This window comes from Oryza sativa, chromosome 3 (assembly GCF_034140825.1).
Source record: "Oryza sativa Japonica Group chromosome 3, ASM3414082v1".
Lineage (NCBI taxonomy): Eukaryota > Viridiplantae > Streptophyta > Magnoliopsida > Poales > Poaceae > Oryza > Oryza sativa.
The window spans coordinates 9,936,337-9,954,521 of NC_089037.1; the positions used below are offsets into that span (position 1 = coordinate 9,936,337).

At 41.8% G+C, this 18,185-nt stretch overlaps 3 protein-coding genes and 1 long non-coding RNA gene across 4 annotated transcripts; 1 reads left to right on the forward strand and 3 right to left on the reverse strand.

Moving 5' to 3' along the window:
• Positions 1 to 4,773: 4,773 nt before the first annotated feature.
• LOC136355555 (protein NRT1/ PTR FAMILY 8.4-like) lies at positions 4,774 to 5,681 on the reverse strand. Its single transcript, XM_066308254.1, has 2 exons — positions 5,540 to 5,681; positions 4,774 to 5,411 (listed from the first exon to the last, which is right to left on the reverse strand). The coding sequence occupies exons 1-2, from the start codon at positions 5,679 to 5,681 to the stop codon at positions 4,774 to 4,776; spliced, it is 780 nt and encodes a 259-aa protein (XP_066164351.1).
• Positions 5,682 to 7,760: 2,079 nt separating this feature from the next.
• On the forward strand, positions 7,761 to 10,997 carry LOC4332480 (uncharacterized). The gene is made up of 6 exons (XM_015777724.3): positions 7,761 to 7,997; positions 8,609 to 8,860; positions 9,381 to 9,524; positions 9,606 to 10,280; positions 10,373 to 10,573; positions 10,702 to 10,997. The coding sequence occupies exons 1-6, from the start codon at positions 7,878 to 7,880 to the stop codon at positions 10,900 to 10,902; spliced, it is 1,593 nt and encodes a 530-aa protein (XP_015633210.1). The 5' UTR covers positions 7,761 to 7,877; the 3' UTR covers positions 10,903 to 10,997.
• Positions 10,861 to 12,416, reverse strand: LOC107280493 (uncharacterized). Its single transcript, XR_001544874.3, has 3 exons — positions 11,953 to 12,416; positions 11,698 to 11,809; positions 10,861 to 11,220 (listed from the first exon to the last, which is right to left on the reverse strand). It is a non-coding gene; the product is annotated as an uncharacterized lncRNA (long non-coding RNA).
• Positions 12,417 to 14,127: 1,711 nt separating this feature from the next.
• Positions 14,128 to 14,747, reverse strand: LOC4332481 (low temperature-induced protein lt101.2). The gene is made up of 2 exons (XM_015777725.3): positions 14,574 to 14,747; positions 14,128 to 14,449 (listed from the first exon to the last, which is right to left on the reverse strand). Exons 1-2 carry the CDS (start codon positions 14,652 to 14,654, stop codon positions 14,366 to 14,368), a joined length of 165 nt encoding a protein of 54 aa, XP_015633211.1. The 5' UTR covers positions 14,655 to 14,747; the 3' UTR covers positions 14,128 to 14,365.
• Between the last annotated feature and the right edge of the window lie 3,438 nt (positions 14,748 to 18,185).

The window sequence follows — 18,185 nt, forward strand, 5'->3', positions numbered from 1 at the left end:
CGACTGGCGATTTCAGCGTCGACGATCTGTCACCGCTTAGCTTCGATTCCCCTCCTCTTTCATCTCCGCATGTCGCGCATGTCTGCGAGACCGTGACTATCTGCGTGTGTGTGTTGAATGAAAATCATGGACTCATGCAGGCAGCCATGTTGGATTTGAGCGTCGATTTGAGGCCACCCACCTAGGTTAGTACCCGCTGCCACGTTCGATCCTGTACTTCCTGCACGCTCCTAACCGGGAGAGAGAAAAAAAACTAGAGAAGAATAAATAAGCAGTAGTATAGTACGACATGTCTGCGTGCACGTTCATGGCAGAGAGCTTAGAACGACAGCTTGAGAGAGAAGAGAAGAGAAGTAGAAAACAGCTAGTGCCTGGCAGCCTCTTGTGTGTTTGCGTTATTTTCTCGCCACTTGCTCGCGTCAATTTGTTCACCGCTTTAATTTCGTGGGTGAAATGATGAACATCGGCGTCGTAGATCGATCCAGCGTGAGAGATTTATCCTGGTCTGTTACAATAATATCAGGATTTTTATCTGTAATGCTGCAGTGGTACCGATTATATATGGTCCAAAAACTCTGAGCTGATCGATGCGTCCCAATTGCACTCGGAGCATGTACCTGTACGTACCAACAGTGTGTTGTCAGTTCGACTGGAAGCCAGCAAGGCCGGTGGGAGAACAGTGGAACACGACCAAAAGGGACCAACTTGATCGACGACGTAAGCAAGGCCCCGGCCTGTCTGCCTGATAGATGGCTCGCTCCCTAGTCCCTACTGTGCGTTCTAATAATTGGGCTTAGATCGATCGATCGATGAGAGAGACCCCGGCCGGCCGCTCGCGTCAGCATGTATGCATGATATGCACCAATATGCACCGCACGGCTGTAAACAGAGGCTTCTTGCGTGCGTGAGCGACGCGATGGTACAGGCCAGCTAGAGGAATTAGCGGCAGCACCGTACATGCCACCGTCGCCTCTCGCCTAATCGCCTTCGAGATCACGGCGTGGCTAGCGGCTAGAAAATTGGCTGGAAACTAGTCCGCTAGCTAGCTTATCAGACCACAGATGCGCGATCCGGGTGCTCGGCTAGGACAGGCTGTTCGATCGATTCGTCGCGTGGATGGATGGAGCCATGCATTGAGGAGGAATAACCGAGGTGGTGCTCTGAATTGTTAGTCGCGTGCTCGACGCGGCGCCGAGATTGCGGCTCAGAGCTGAGAATTGCTCGGGGAGATAAGCAGGCAGGGTGGGCTGCCGCCTGCCGGTGAACGGAGCTCCGCCGGTGTGCGATTTAGATCCGAAGCTTTCCGATGTCGATCGAATAACAAGATTGTAGTGTGTCGGTCGTTATGATTGAATTATTTCTCCCCATTAAGGTCCTAATTTGATTCCGGTTCGTACAATACAAAGCACGCAGTTGGGCTGAATTAGTAACTAACTGGGTGGCCCGCACAATTGTGCGGCTAGCACCCAAATAAAATCATATATTTTTTAGTATGATTTTACTTAAAATTTATTAAATAGCTATCTCATGTCTTAAGAGTTTGAAAGATTAAACCTTATCATCCCCGTGTTTCTAATTATATATATTTTTTAAAAGTCACACCAGTTGCTACCCCTTATGACATCTGCTTCTTTATTTGCTTGCTCGATCTACCACTATTTCTATTCATTCTCCTTGAAACCTTTAAAAATTGGATCTTATAGTTTTTAGAGTTTATTGTCACGTTGGGTTTCGTTTTTATAATTTCTAGATGCCTCGTCAAACGTTGTCATTATACTCCTCTATGGCCCGTCCACTGTCTCTTTTCTTAATTGTCACTGAGATTTTAAAAATCGAACATAATTATCGTTTCGGTTCATTTTTACTTTCTAGAAATCCCGCCAAACCGTCAGCGGCTTTGACATTGTACTTCTCTACGGCTCGCCCACTGCGTCCCTTCTTTATTGTCATTGAGATTTTAAAATCGAACATGATTATCATTGTTTTTTTACTTTTTCAAAGTTCGGAACCTTTAAAAATTAAACCTTGTAGTTTTTAGAGTTTATTGTCTCGTTGGGTTTCATTTTTTATAATTTTTTAGAAGCCTCGTCAAACGATGCCACTATGCTCCTCTATAGCCCGTCCGCCGCCTACTCTTTCTTTATTATCATTGTGATTCTAAAAATTGAGCATAACTATCGCTAGAATTCATTTTTTATTTTCTAGAAATCACGTCAAACATCAGCGGCTCTGAAACTATACTACTATACACCCCGCCCACTACTTCTCCTTTTTATTGTCATTGAGATTTTAAAAATTGAATATGATTGTCAATGGGGTTTATTTTTTTTTACTTTCTAGTAGTCCCGGTAATTGCATTGCTCGTTTGCTTCACGGCCTGCCTGTCGTCCCTCCTTTTAATCGTCATTGGGATTCTATTTGGTGTTTTATTAACAGTTTTTATATGTCGTATCAACCGCCACCACTCTACTCCTTTAAAGGCCTGTTACTTAATTTATCTCGTCATGTGTTTTAGATGGTCTTTTCTTTCAATAGTCTTTATTTTTATCACAAGTTTTAGTTATTTATAAATTGTATTCCTAATTGAAATCTTATTTTTCTTTTTCTAATTTCAGAATTTATTTTTTTTTTCAAATTTTAATTAATATCGTATTGTGTTCTTTTAATATTTTTATTTTTTATTTTTAATTTCAGTTGTTTCAAAATTGTATTCCTACTTGAATTCTCTTTTAATTTTTCTAATTTTGAATATTATTTTATTTTTTATTCTTAATTTTAATTAATCTCGTATTGGATTCTTATATGGATTCTTATTTGAATATTGCTTATTTTTAATTCCAAATTTCAGCTAATTTTAAATTGTATTCCTACTTGAACTCTTTTTTTTTTGCTAATTTCAGATTTTATTTTTTTTATTCCAAATTTTAATTAATCTCGTAATTGGGTTCTTATATGGACTCTTTTTTTAATATTCCTTATTTTAATTCTGATTTTCAGCTATTTTAAAATTGTATTCCTACTTGGACTATCCTTTTCTTTTCTAATTTTTATTTTATTTTATTTTTATTTTGAATTTTTATTAATCTCGTATTGGGTTCTTATATGGAAACTTCTTTCAATATTGCTTATTTTTATTTCCGAATTTCAGCTATTTTAAAATTGTATTTCTACTTGGGTCTCTTTTTTTTCTTTCTAATTTTGGATTTTATTTTATTTTTATTTCGAATTTTGATTAATCTTGTATTGGATTATTATATGGAAACTTCTTTCAATATTACTTATTTTTAATTCCGAATTTCAGCTATTTTTAGATTGTATTTCTACTTGGACTCTCCTTTTCTTTTTTTTCTTTTTCTCCGATTAATGTGGAAATTTCTAGCCCCCACAGTGAACGTGGTGCCTTCTTTCAAAGCTGTATTTTATTATAAATTAAATTTTAGTTGTTAAAAATAATATCATTGGATATTCATTTAAATTTAATTTTATATAATTATGATTTTGTTGCTACAATGAAAAATTTAAAGTTAAAGTTTAGTTTTTAAGACTGTACTAAATTTGGACACGCCTTAGCGAGTTGGACGGAGAGATGTATCTCTACCAATGCATAAGTTTTCTGGTCTATTTACTCTTTTTTTTTCATCCATAGGTAAAAAAAATATCACATTTTAATTCTAATTATACCGGCTCCAAAATATATATGCACGCACTGTGTTTGAATCCTAATCACCTGATCTGTTGATTGATCCTTAGTATCCATATAGGATAAGGAAAGAATCAAAGCAGGAGTACGTCCACCTATTTGGACTTGTATTCTATTACTTAATCAGTGTTGTCCGTTTGATCTAGCAGTTGTTTTCTATTCAGACTTCTATTATCAAAGTTAATCTACACCATCAAAGTTTAGTCCCAGTATAATCTAATAGTATAGATTTTTCTTTTTTCTCCGATTAACGTGGGAATTTCTAGCCCCCACAGCGAACATGGTGCCTCATTTCAAAGCTGTTTTAATAATATAATAGATAGATAGATAGATAGATAGATAGATGGATGGATGGATGGTTCTCACAGAACACGGGCCGGTGGTGTACACTCGTTTAGGCCCAAAACAGGCTTCCAAGCAGGCCTGGTAGGGTCGGACGTGAGTCGTGGCACAACCTTCTAAAACTAACGCGCACCTGACTTCTACGAATGTAGGGCCTGTTCACTTTTATACCATTTTCAATCTTACTAAATTTTAATAAAATTGTTAAAAAAATGGCTATATTTAATTTGCTGCCAAATTTTAATAACTATATAAGAAATCCTATAAAAATTTTGGCAAGCCAAAATTTGATAATGTTTTTTTTCATCAAAGTGAACAGGCCCTTTAACTCCTATGAGTATTTGTTACATTTCTGTTTATAAATGGATCATTTTTCATTTGTCACTTTTACGTTTATTTATATTGCCTAAAAGAGATTTGTAACTACATTTCGCGAACGTGAAAAAAGAGACAAATTTTTCTATAGGACATCGCGACTTCGTGGTATTAGCTGTGGGACACCGCACAAAGTTATTTTTGGAGGAAGACACTCTTAAAATGTGGTAATTTTCTAGTGGACACCGCACTCATTAAAATAATAATTTCCGATAGAAGGGGAGAAAAAAATCATGTGAAATGTCATAAATACCCCTAGGCCCACTTGTTATATTCTTCCCCGAACTCCCTCTCACAATCCTGCATATCCTCCGGTCACCGACGTCATGGACGGCGCCTCTTCTCCATCAAGCAGCTCAACTCGTTCGGCGCCACGGCCGTGCTCGTCTTTTCCAGCATCCAGCTCCGCGCTGCCGTCGGGGAGAAGACGTCGTCGCCGACACCGCTCCATCTCCACCCCCACCGAACTGTTGCTCCGCTCGGCGCTTGCCGGAGCCGAGCCGCGCCGCTGCCTTCCCCACCGCCAGCCGTCTCCCCTCGACGGTCGCCGCGGCGGCCATGGCGGCGACGGACAGCGTCATGCCGGCACCGATGCGCTGCATCTCGGTCAGCCCCCTCTTGTTGCTGGTGAGCCGCCGCACCGCGGGCACTACCGCGGCATCGTAGAGCGGCACGAGGATGAGCATGGCGGCGGCGTAGACAGAGTGGAGCGACGCCGCCGGGATGGCAAACGCGCCAGCTCCGAACCCGAGGCGGCGGCGCATGGCGCGGCCCTGCACCGTGAAGAGCGGCTGCTGGACGAGCACCATGCAGTAGACGATCCCGGTGGCCCTGGTCCACACCGGCAGCATCCGCACGATCACCTTCAGCTCATCCACCTGCGTCACTGTGCACAGCCTCCACGGCTGCGCCGCTGCCGCCGCAGCCTCGCCCCCCCCCCCACCAACGATGACACCGCCACCGCCGCCGCAGCCTCGCCGCGTTGTCCAAGAACCTGAACTGGTCGGTGTGCGCCAGCTTCTGCCCGCACTTTGGCGGACCGTCGTAGAGGACGAAGCTGTCGTGAGGCAGCGCGACGTTCCTCTTACTGATGGCGGCGACGACGACCTGGCAAGCTCGCACCACAGTTCTGCCATGAGGCTGGTGCCTGGTGGTACCTGTACATGGCGGAGCCGAGGAGGAAGCTGGCCATGGCGAGGACGGTGCAGAGAGCCGGGACGCCGAAGCCGACGAGCCAGCCGAAGTTGTCCTGCAGCCACACCATGGCGGAGCCGGAGACGAGGGCGCCGACGAGGAAGCGAAGGCGGCGAGGAGGAGGAAGCAGGCCACGGCCAGCGCCGCCGCGAAGGACTTGCCGCGCCACCTGCCATGGTTGGGTGAGAGATAAGAGATGGGAGAGCTGACAACTGGGTCCAGGGGTATTTTTGACATTTCACGTGATTTCTCTCTTCCCTCCTACCGGAAATTATTATTTTAATGGGTGCGGTGTCCGCTAGCAAATTACCACATTTTGAGAGTGTCTTCCTCCAAAAGTGACTTTGTGCGGTGTCCTATGCCTAAAACCGCAAAGTCACTGTGTCCTGTAGCAAAATTTGCCAAAAAAAATATATATGTCAATACATTAGAAGAGCATAGTTAAAACAATTATGTTTTCTTAACTACTCCCTCCGTTCCAAAATATAACAACTTTTGGATAGATAAGATATATCATCATACTATGAATCGAGACATGCAAGCGAGCTCACTAGTCAATCTTACGTATATGGGTAAGTATACATTATACCTATGAGAGACGAAATTCCTCCATCTTCAAATAAATCAATTACAGGCTATGAATCTGAATAACTTGTAATTGTTTTATTTTGAGATGGATGATATACACAGTATTGTGGCAGTACAACTCGCAGGGCACGACACCATCCCTACCTCCTGTTTGGGGGAGTTTTTGGCAGTGGCATCTTATAGAATCTTCAGTTGTCAGAAGCTTTGTCAAATAGTTCATATTTTCACTTAAATTCTATAAAATTGTAGTTGTGTAATTTAGAAAACAAACTAGAAGACAAAAACTGGATTTTCCAGCTTTTCCATATATATTCTCACCAGCTGTTTCTCGAAACCTTAATCTCTCAAAAAAAAAAAAAAGATCTTAGTCACGACATAGATGGTCGTGACTCAGCAAGGGTGAGATTAATACGCATATATCTTGGCCGATATATGGTTTTAGGCCCCGTTCGATCTCTCTTTGGGAGATAGTTTTTTTTTCACGCAAAACAAGAAATATCATTAGCATATGATTAATTAAATATTAACTATTATAAATTTAAAAAATGGATTTATTTGCTTTCTTAAAACAACTTTCTATATCGAATTTTTTTTAAAAACACACCATTTAACATATTAAAAAAACGTGCAAATGAAAAAACGAGAAAGTTAGAATTTGGAGTTGAAGAATATAACTGAGCCTAAGTACCATTCAACTCAAGTACGGATGCAGGCTGCTTGTAGATACACATATAGATATAGTGCGTGTCTCTGCTTCCTTGTTAAAATCGTGGTGTATGGTATCGTCACATATGCTACCACGTTTTAAAATATAATATTTTTAACGCTCAAAATTAATTTTAAGTATGGGGTTGATCGGAAGTGCTGGCTGTCAGTCAGCCCCAATCCAAACCAAAGAGTATTTGCTGCAGCTGTGAATGGGCAGCCAACACAACCGATCAAGCACTATAGCTATATCTCCATCTAGTCTTTCCAAATTTATTTAAGATAATAATAACAATTACATCTCGGTCACTGTTAAACAGCACACATTCAACGAGCCAAAGAAAAAAAAACAAAAATATTTGAGATTATATGACAAATCCCTGTCCCCCTCCCAATGACATCCAACTAAAATACCGAATAGAGGACATGTAACATTTATAACAATGCTGGAGATTATTACTCCCTCCGTCCCCATAATACAAGGGATTTTGAGCTTTTGCTTGAACTGTTTAACGACTCGTCTTATTAAAAAATTTTGGAATTATTATTTATTTTTTATGACTTAATTTATTATCTAAAGTACTTTTTATTTTCCTATATTTGCATAAATTTTTTAAATAAGACGAGTGGTCAAACAGTTCAAATAAAAACTCAAAACAGTTCAAATAAAAACTCAAAATCGCTTGTATTATGGGACGGAGGGAGTACCTTTACTCCCAACCGCAGATGCGTTTCAGGCAACCCAATCCTCAGTAGATGAAAAAGGAAAAAGAAAAACAAAACAGGCAATAACTAAAGTGAAAAAAAAAAACAAAGCAAAAGTATGTGACTCGATGAGACGAGGGGTCCAAATCCCAGGAACATCTTCGAGAAAGCACAAGCTCGACGCCGGCTAAACCCGCGGAAATCCCCTTCCGCTTTGTCTCGTTTCCTCCTCCTGCCCCCTCGGCACTGCACCGCCGCAGCTTCCACCATGGCCGTCGCCAGCGAGGCCGCTTGTCGTCGGGCGGCTAGCTGCTTCTTTGAGGTCGGCAGGCAAGAGATCGGCTCCTCCACCCCGCGCGCCTCCTCGCGCCGAATCAGCGGCTCCGAGGTGCCCCTTTCTCGGTTTTTAATCCCATATGATCCTGGTGTCTGATTTCTTGGAACCTTCTAGGTGTTGATCTTGTAGAGTTCGCAAGTCACTAAGGAAGTAATAAGGCCGCGTATTTTTGCCCGTAAGGGAGGATGGATCATGATGGCCGTATTCGTGAATCGTGAAGTACTATTTGATACTACTTGTTCTTGTTCGTAACAGTTCAGTTTGCATAGGCATTATGGAGTTAATGCTGTAAAATTCATATCTTACGACTTTATGAGTCCGCCGATACGAATTGAGTACTGTCAGGGTCCATGGATTAGGCACACTTAAATTGATAATATTGTTTGGATAAATTTTGATTATACTACCGTTTCATTTGTTTGTAACTTGTAGAACATTTTCTGGATGTTTCATTGAAGTCTGATCATACTAGTTTATTGTGATTGTTATTGTTGTTCAAGAATGTGTATATGTATGATTGGAGTACTTCCTGAGATAAATTACTAAAGTCATGTGACAACCTTTCTGATTTTTTTTTTTTTGTAATTGCTTCTTTCTATAACACCGAATATCTCATTGTCATGTTGGACTAGTTACAATTCTTCTTTCCTCCAATTGTTTAGGGCCTAGTGATGCGGATGCATCAGTATGGAAAGTTGCGAGGCCATGATGGTTGTGTTAATACTGTCAGCTTCAATCCTGCTGGTAACCTCCTTGTGTCTGGTTCGGACGACATGGACATCATATTATGGGATTGGCTTGCTAAAACACAAAGGCTCATTTACCCTTCTGGCCATCAAGAAAATGTTTTCCATGCTCGTGTAATGCCATTTACAGATGATAGCGCCATTGTAACTGTTGCTGCTGATGGTCAGGTTTGTATCTATCAACATCTGAGTTGTGTTCTAATAGTAATACTAATTTAATACCACCATGTTATTCGCAATTATTCCCATAAGCATGTTGTGCGGTTACTTTTGTGTTCTCCACAAGTCGTAGCAATCAGCTTCATGTTGCATGGAACATTATAATAATTGTATTCGTTTACTGGTACATGCACTATTTGGAAAGAGACTTAGATCTCTGAATTGCATGCAATTACTAAGAGAAAGACTAGGTTTTTTTTTGCGTATAACATAGTAAGTTTGCAACAAAAAAAACCATAGATATATCTAACCCTTTTACTTGTAGTTTATTTTCTTATTTTGTTTGCAATGGATGTAGTTTTGAAGTAAACCTATATCTCTGTTTTTACACTTGTTGGTTATATTGGAAATGACTTCTCTACCAATCAACTGAAAATATTAGTAGATAAAGTGATAAACACATTAGCATATTTTACTTTTCTGTTATTTGCAATCCGATATAATTTTTGATAACATGCCATATACCCAGGTTAGAGTGGGACAACTGAACGAGGGTGGTGAAGTCACAACCAAACAAATTGGGGTGCACGATGATCGTGCACATAAGTTGGCCATTGAACCAGGAAGTCCTTACATATTTTACAGTTGCGGGGAAGATGGTTTGGTACAACATGTATGTCACTCAAAACAATTTTCTGCAATTGTGGCAACTGTTTTGTGATAGCATGTACATTGAACATTTATTTCTTTACAGTTTGACTTGCGGAATGATTCACCAATGAAGCTCTTCAGCTGCTATTCATTCTCAAATAGCAGGCGTCGTGTAAGGCTTAATACCATTGCCATTGACCCTTGGAACCCTAATTATCTTTCAATTGGTGGTTCTGATGAGTATGTGCGGGTATATGATTTGAGGAGAATCCAGTTGGGTGCTTCAAATGACATGAACCAACCTGTAGATACCTTCTGCCCTAAGCACCTTATGGGTGGGAAGGTCCACATAACTGGTATTGCATACTCCTACGCAAGGGAGATACTTGTCTCTTACAATGATGAACATATCTATTTATTCCAAAACAATATGGGTCTTGGTCCAAATCCTGAATCAGCGCAAGCAGAGTTCTTGGACAGGCTTGAGCAGCCACAGGCATACACAGGCCACAGAAATTTCCGAACTGTTAAGGGAGTCAGTTTTTTTGGACCGAACGATGAATATGTCTTGAGTGGATCGGATTGTGGGAATGTATTTGTATGGAGAAAGAAGGGAGGTGAACTATTGAGGATGATGCATGGTGACAAAAGTGTAGTTAATTGCATTGAACCCCATCCACATTTTCCGTTCCTAGCTACTAGTGGGATTGACAAAACTGTCAAGATTTGGACACCTTCAGCAAATAAAGTGATGTCGCTGCCTAAAAACGCAAAGCAAGTAAGTTGTATTGACATAAGTAATGTTGGACTTGTATTTATCCATTTCCTTTTTTTTATGTTTTACGTTATTTTTATTTTGTCCCTTAATAGATAATAGCTTCCAACAAGCGGGCGAGAGAAATTGATGCATCTCGACCGGAGCTGACGCTTTCATCCGACCTCATCATGCATGTTTTGAGGTTGCAGAGGAGACAGTCTGAATTGTACAGGGAGCATGAACCAGCTACTGCAGATTTGGCAAGTGATGATGATGAGTCTTTCTTCGCTGGGTTTGATGATGCCAATAGGAATGTAAGATCTAACTCTGATCCAAGGGAATGCATTGTGACATGAAAGGAACTGAAGATTTACAGCCTGCCCCTTATACTTTTAGCCTGCAGCCTGATGCCCTGATATACCATGCTATGCTGCATATGCAGGGCTTAGCAAACGATGCAACAAGAGGAACACAGATACTCATGATACGTGCCGGCAAGATTAAACGGTTAGGACTTAAGAGTGTGACGACCTACCTTGATAGTGTTGTAAACCAGGAGTGTTACTGGGTGTTTTCATCTCATGTACTTAGTCTAGTATTAGTAAAAAATAATCACTTTGCTGGCAAGGAAATGCGCATGTAATTATGGAGTACTCCGTATATTTGAGAATTTCTATGGCGATGCTAAGCGTGCAACATTCACAGAGGTTTCCCTTGTCGCGGAAACCAGCTGCCTCAGACTCTTATCGTATGCATGTATACTGAATGCTTATCGTGTTGGCTCCTGTTTCGACGTTTGATTTTGATCACTCGTCCATCTTCGTGTTCCACGTGAGCATTTGCAAACTGGAATCAAATTTCCCCTGTATCCTTGTGGTATACGCCTCTCAGAAGTGAACGTCTGGGACAGACCTGTGCCCGTGTTGTTCTTATTTCGACGTTGACAATAGAATCGAGAAACCTGTCGTGCGAATACTGTGGTTAAACCTGATATATAATAGGCAAATTTTACTATAGTACACTGAAATTGTGTTGTTTTAGGTCTAAGACACCGCAAAAACTAACTTTTGGGAGAAAACACTTTATAATCGTGGTATTTTGCCATTGGACACCGAGCCGACTAAAACAATAATTTCCATGTGCCCACATGGCAGTGACTTTAGCATGAGGAGGAGCAGAGGCAGCGGCGGTCGACGAGCTTGTCGCTGGCACCGGCGGTGAACGAAGGGGTTTCGCGAGGTGCGGCCAAAAGAGGATTTGTAGAGTGGAGAATTGCAAAGCTAATGGTGGTGGTCTCGTGCACAGTAGTGACCAAAATCAGTGTCAGCGGCGGTGCGAGCGGCGGTGAGCTTTGGCATGCTAGTGCATGTCGAGATCTAGCTTGTTTTAGTGCAAACCCGTGCATGCATATGTGCCTACATGGTGCTTGGATACTCACCTGATGTCGTGCGCGGGCTGGCGAAGATTGGACAACAGCGGCGACGGGAGTAATGGCTCCGGCACCGGCAGAAATGACAGAACGACGTCGATAGCGATAAGCGGCCCAAGGTCTACCAAGGAAGCGTGCGCACAAGATTAGTAGAGCTAGTAGGAAGGCTCACGCCCAAGGAATTGGACGGAATCAGAAAGGGGAATCGGAATCGGAAAGGGGAAGCGGCGGCCAAAGGTGAGGAAGACGATGTCAATCTCCCACCTCGGTGCATGATTCTTGGGGATTTTTGGGGGTCTTCGAGAGAAAGCTGTGGTGGTCACGATGGCATGGTGGCCCGGTCTGGGGTGGTTCACAACGGCCGGAAACAGCGGCAACATCATGGTGGTAGCGCTCGGTGCGTGCTCTAGAGCCGACAATGGCATGGCGGCATTCTCATCGCTGCAGTAGATGAAATAAGACGGTATCAAAAGAAGAATTGTTTGGCATGATGAGGAGAATAGGGAATGCATAAGAGATGGGGATGGCGACGGCTTGGCGATGAATGAGGACGTCATCTTCTTCGCTGCAGATTTTAGCTGCTCCTTCCACCAACGGAGCTGCCGAGCGCACGAAGTAGCCACGGCAGCACCCCCGCCGTCACCTGCAGCGTGCCCTCAACTCGAACCTCAGCAGCCGCGGCGAGGCTGCAACGTGACGCCGGCCAGGTTCCCCATATCGTTTGGCCCGGGGTTACCACCACCCCGTGGCAGCGCGGCTACCACGGTTTTCACGCGATAACCACGAAAAACCGCACAAAAATCGTATTAAAAAAATAACAGTTTTGCGGTTTTACCGTGGTTACCGCGCAGTATACAACGATAACCGCACTTTATCGCCGACAATGAAGAATACAAATTGGAAAAAAAATCAAAAAATACGGTTAAATATGTGTAGAAATTAGAGATAATTGGAAGAATATATAGGATACTTAGAAATCTAACTTTTAAGTGTTAAATTAAAAAATTAGGCATGACCCATTATCATTAAAAATAAATTTACATCACTAGACATAAATATATATAACACCCAATAAATAACATCACTAGACATGGAGAGAGGACTCGAGAGATATTTTCTCCACTAAAGGGCCTTAATGGCCGCATGAACAATCCGAGATCAGGCCCATTCCATTTCTTCTTTTTTTTTCTATTTTCTAATTGACATTCGGTTTAGCCCTCAAATTTGAATTTATCGAACTCTTTTTCAAAAAACTTCTTCACCATATGACACTACAATTCAAGAGCTACATTCATGTTTTTTTTCTAATTTGTTTTGATTTTTTTTAGAAAATTTAAATTTGCTCAAAATTCATCAAACCCTAATAGCCGATAACCGATCTCATAGTGTGGTTACTGCACGATAACGTGAACCCTGACGCCAGCGTGCGCCGCAACGCGGCAGAGCAGAGTAGGGAGGGGATGAGGTCCCATAGGTATTTCGGTCACACCGCGTAAAAAATGGGACCCCTAGCGCCTCGTCAACACAAAATTATATTTTAGTCGGCGCGGTGCCCACTATCAAAATACCACTATTATGAAGTGTTTTCCTCTAAAGGTTGGTTTATGAAGTGTTTTCCTCTAAAAGTTAGTTTTTTCGGTGTCTTACGATTAATACCACACAATTTCAGTATCTTTTAGCAAGATTTGCCAATGTAATAACAGGTCGGTTTTGTCCGGAGCCGGATTCAAAGTCTCAAAGATCGTGAATCCAAAATGGATAATGCCAAATGTCACCTGCAAGATCATCTCCAAGGATTTGCTGATGCGGTTTTGGGTAATGGGTTTGGCTTCCCAGAAAAAACCCATGATCATCTCCCAAGAAGTGGCTATATACCAGCTAAAATTAATACTCGTCGGTTGCTGGCGACGTGCCAGTTGCCACAACGCCGCGGCCTCCCCGATGGCATCCAACAAGGTTTGGCAAAGGCGTACACGGCGTTCTGGGTGGGCACCGCCGTGGGTGAAATACGTTGCCGCCTTGCCGCGTGGATCACATGAACGACCGAACAAATCGAACCATGGGCAAATGCAGCATCGCAGTAACAAATGCACAATCAGGACTGCACTAGGGAGAATGGATCTTCTCTCTCTCAGTGACCTCTAGGAGAGGGTGAAGGGCTTGGAGCCGCAGGGCTAATGGCGTCCAGCCACGTATAGCGTGCGTCAGGTTGGTGCTAAGTTCGTCTTTGGTATGTAAGCCCGTGGTGCGTGTTTTTGTCTCTTTTTTCTAGCTATAATCTTGACGTGTTTTCCTTTCTTTTTTCTAGCTATAATCTTTTAGGATTGTAATTTGTGATTTCTTATTAGTACGTATAAAACTTCACATCGTTTGGTACCGTTTGGTGTGTGTGTGTATTGTTTCTTTTAAAAAAAATGATAACAATGCTAGTACCTTAGATAAGAGTTCTCAAAAAAGTATCTTAGATAAGAGAAACAAGCAACATGACACCCAATTACAGTCTCTAAAATAGCATAAAGACTCTCATCACAAGACGTCAAGACCCTAATCTCATCGCATAAATCACATTTTCACACATACAAATGTACTCTTAACACCACAGCACAGCATCAGTTGCTATTGCACCGTTGCACGATCGCTCGATCACCCGACGCTGGCTCTGCTCGAACTCTTTCGATCAGGCCACCAGCACATACACCGCGTAGATGATCCCCGGGATGTATCCCAGTATGGTCAGCAAGAGATCGATCCAGAACTCAATCTGCAAACAGTACCCCAAATCAGAAACAGGATCCAAATCAAACGGCATCAAACACACACACAAGCACATACTGCAACAAGAACTATATCAGTTAAGAATTAAGTGTGCCTCGCATGCAACTTACACCCAAGCCGTAGCGCAGGAAGACGCCGACCGGCGGCAGGAAGATGGCTAGGAGCACCTCCAGGAACGTCGCCGACGCCATTCTCCCTCTTCTCAGAATTTCTTGTCAGGCAGAAGGCTCTCTCTCCTCTTCTCAGACCTCTCTCTCTCCCTCACTGACGAAATGGCTGGAACTGAGGCCGATCCACGAGACCACACGTCCGTTTATATCCTGTATTTTTCAGTAACCATGCGGTTCTGGAGATCGGGCGTACGTGTCAGGCGATGGCATGAGGCCGTCGCGGTTGCACGCCACGCATGGCGGTTCGTTGCGTACTGAAGTGGATTACTCTATCTAGTACTTAAATTCTGGGGCTTCTGGCTTTCCAGCGTCGTTTTCTCCCGGTGGCTGGTGAGTTGTTTGGAGAAAAGAACTAAAGAAGGCAATGGCTATCTGCCTTTTGGCTTGCCCTGCTTGTTTGCACCTGTACTGTGTATCTTCGAGGCTCTTTTGTGATGCGTGTTGATGATGGTAGATACGACCATGCTGCATGGACACTGGGCACCAGTTGTCAGTTTGTTTTCTTTATCATAACAACGTGTGGTAGAAGTTGAACTAATGACTCGGATAAATTGGCTTTTGTTACGCGGGTGTTCGGACTTCGGAGTTTGCGTGTACAAGTGTACTCCCCAGGTAAAAAAAAAAAAAAAAAAGACAAACCCTAGTTTCTATGTTTGACCGTCCGTCTTATTTGAAAAAATTATAAAAAAAATTAAAAAGAAAAGTCACGCATAAAGTATTAATCATGTTTTATCATCTAACAACAATGAAAATACTAATTATAAAAAAATCTATTATATTATTAAAGGAATAGAAAAAGGAGCCTCCGCGTTCGCTCTCATGGCCTAGAAATTCTCACATTAATCGGAGAGAAAAAGAAAAGACAGAGTCCATATAGAAATACAATTTAGAAATAGTTGAAATTCGAAATTAAAAAAAATAAGGAATATTAGAAGAGGAGACTAGAGTCCATATAGAAATACAATTTAGAAATAGTTGAAATTCGGAATTAAAAAATAAGGAATATTAGAAGAGGAGGCTAGGAAAAAAATAAAATAGAAATTCGGAATTAAAAAATAAGAAATATTAGAAGTAGAGTATAGAGTCCATATAGGAATTTAAAACTAACTAAAATTTGGAATAAACATAATAAAATTAAAAGTAGAGTTTAGAGTCCATATAAAAATATAATTTATAAATAAAAAAAATCAAAATTAAGAAAAACATGGGAAGAAGAGTTTAAGGTCAATATAGGAATACAATTTAGAAGTAACTGAAATTCGAAATTAAAAGTTAAAGAATATTGAAAGATGAGTTTAGAGTCCACGTAGAAATACAATTAGAAATAATAAAAAAATCATAAATAAAAATAAATAATATTAGAAGAAGAGCATAGAGTCTATATAGAAATACAATTTACAGAAAATTCGGAATTAAAAAAATATATTAAAAGACGAGTCTAGAGTCCATATAGAAATATATATAATTTACAAATAACTAAAATTTGATATTAAAAATAATTAATAACTAACACGTATATAAAATATAATATAAAAATTCAGAAATAAAAATATATAATATTGGAAGAAGAGCATAGAGTATGTATAGAAATACAACTTACAGAAAATTCGGAATTAAAAAAATATTATAAGACGAGTCTAGAGTCCATATAGGAATATATATAATTTACAAATAACTAAAATCTGATATTAAAAATAATTAATAATTAACACGTATATAAAATATAATATGAATATTACACATTAGTAGTTTTGTAAAGTTATTACAAAATTTAAAATTATATTGTCATTTTAATATATTTGAATAATATAATGAGAAAACATATATACAATTATATGAGAGAAAATATAATGATGCTAGCCGCGCAATCTGCGCGAGCCACCATACTAGTTTCATATAAGACGATAGTCAAACGTTGGCACGGAAATCTAAAGTTTGTCTTTTTTGGGGACGGAGGGAGTAACCCTCAGCTAGCACGTTAATCAGGACTACAGCAAGTTCATGAAAGAAAGGTTTTCAGTTCATGACAGTTCTACAAAAGGTTTTCCGTTCATGACAGAGAGAAATATCTGAGTAAAACGTACTGGTTTCCTTGTTTTGCTCCTTGATCTGAAGTCTGAAAGATCGGGCGAAATATAATTGTAGTACTACGGAAAACCTTACCGAGTCTCTAATGACAGTAGTCAGTAGGAGGTTTTTTTTCCCCGTTTGGGATTTGAGATGATTCACAGTACAAGCTTGATGCGAACGACCGTGGGTCATCGGTGGCGCAGGTAGGCCGTGGGTGCTCAGACTGCACAAGATTGGCATCCGGTAGTTTGTAACGGGCCGGCCAAATTTTAAACAAAGGTTGTGTATTTGGCGGTGGAATAAGTTCACCTTTGAATCTTTGATCACTCAGCTTGACGTTGAGTTTTTATTACAACATTGAACTGCAATTACAGATATAATACGTCCCTCAAATCTCAAAATCATTGCAAACAAGATTCCTATACAGTTTTTACTGATGTGGCTGATTCGAGTTAGTCGTCGTCCTACGTGGTGTTGACATGGCACTAGAAGCAAGATTTTAAAAATATAAAAAGTTAGTCAAACAAAAAAAAAATAAAAATAGTGGAACCCACGTCGATGAGTCCCACTCTCCTCTCTACCTCTCACACGAAGACGGGAAGCCGCAGTGCGAGGGTGCGGTGTCGGCCAGTGCACCGCCCACCTTCGTCTTGAAGCAGCGTTGGTGACGAGCTGTCGTGGGAGGAGGCGTCCGAGATGAACTATCATTGTCATGCCACGACATCCGAGATGAGCTATCATTGTTGTGCTCCTCCCCCTAGTCACTAGGTTCTGCTTAGGTGGGCGATAGCCACCTTCGCCCTGTGCACAGAGGAGGAGAAGTGGATGAGGTGTCGATGGTGGAGAGAGGCAAGAAGAGATGTAGGGACGAGATGATGGGGAGAAGTCACCGGTGGTGAGGACGGCAGTCACGGCAGGCGGCAGCACGATATGTGCGTCACGTGTCGGCATGTGGGCGTAGAGGAGATGGTTTAATAGCTGTTAGGTGTAGAAGAGGGTCACGTTGGCGCATATGCGCCGTTCACTGCGTCGACGAGCTATCATCCGTCTCCGCGCTGGCGAGCAACTCCCCATGGCGGTGAAGACGATGAGTCACGGCGGAGATGGGCACCTAGCACCTCTCACGTCGGCTGTTGCCTTGGAGAGAAGAGGAACCATAGGTGCGACAGGAGGTCGGGGGGTGCGAGGTGGTTCACCAAAGAAGCCCATCGCACTTCCAGTTTGCTGCTCATTCTTGTTCGCCACCCATCATGTTTCAACCCGGCGGTTGGTCTAGCTCGGTGATGCATTGCTGCCATTGCCCATCATGTTTCAACCCGGCGGTTGGTCTAGCTCGGTGATGCGTTGCTGCCATTGCCCAGCTTTTGTCCCGCCAGCCGATGCCCACCATCCACTGCACTTCCCTCCGTCAGTCGTCGCTTCGAGAGAGGCGAGAGATGGGGAAGAGAGGGCAAGAGTGGAGAGGAGGAGAGAGGACTAGGA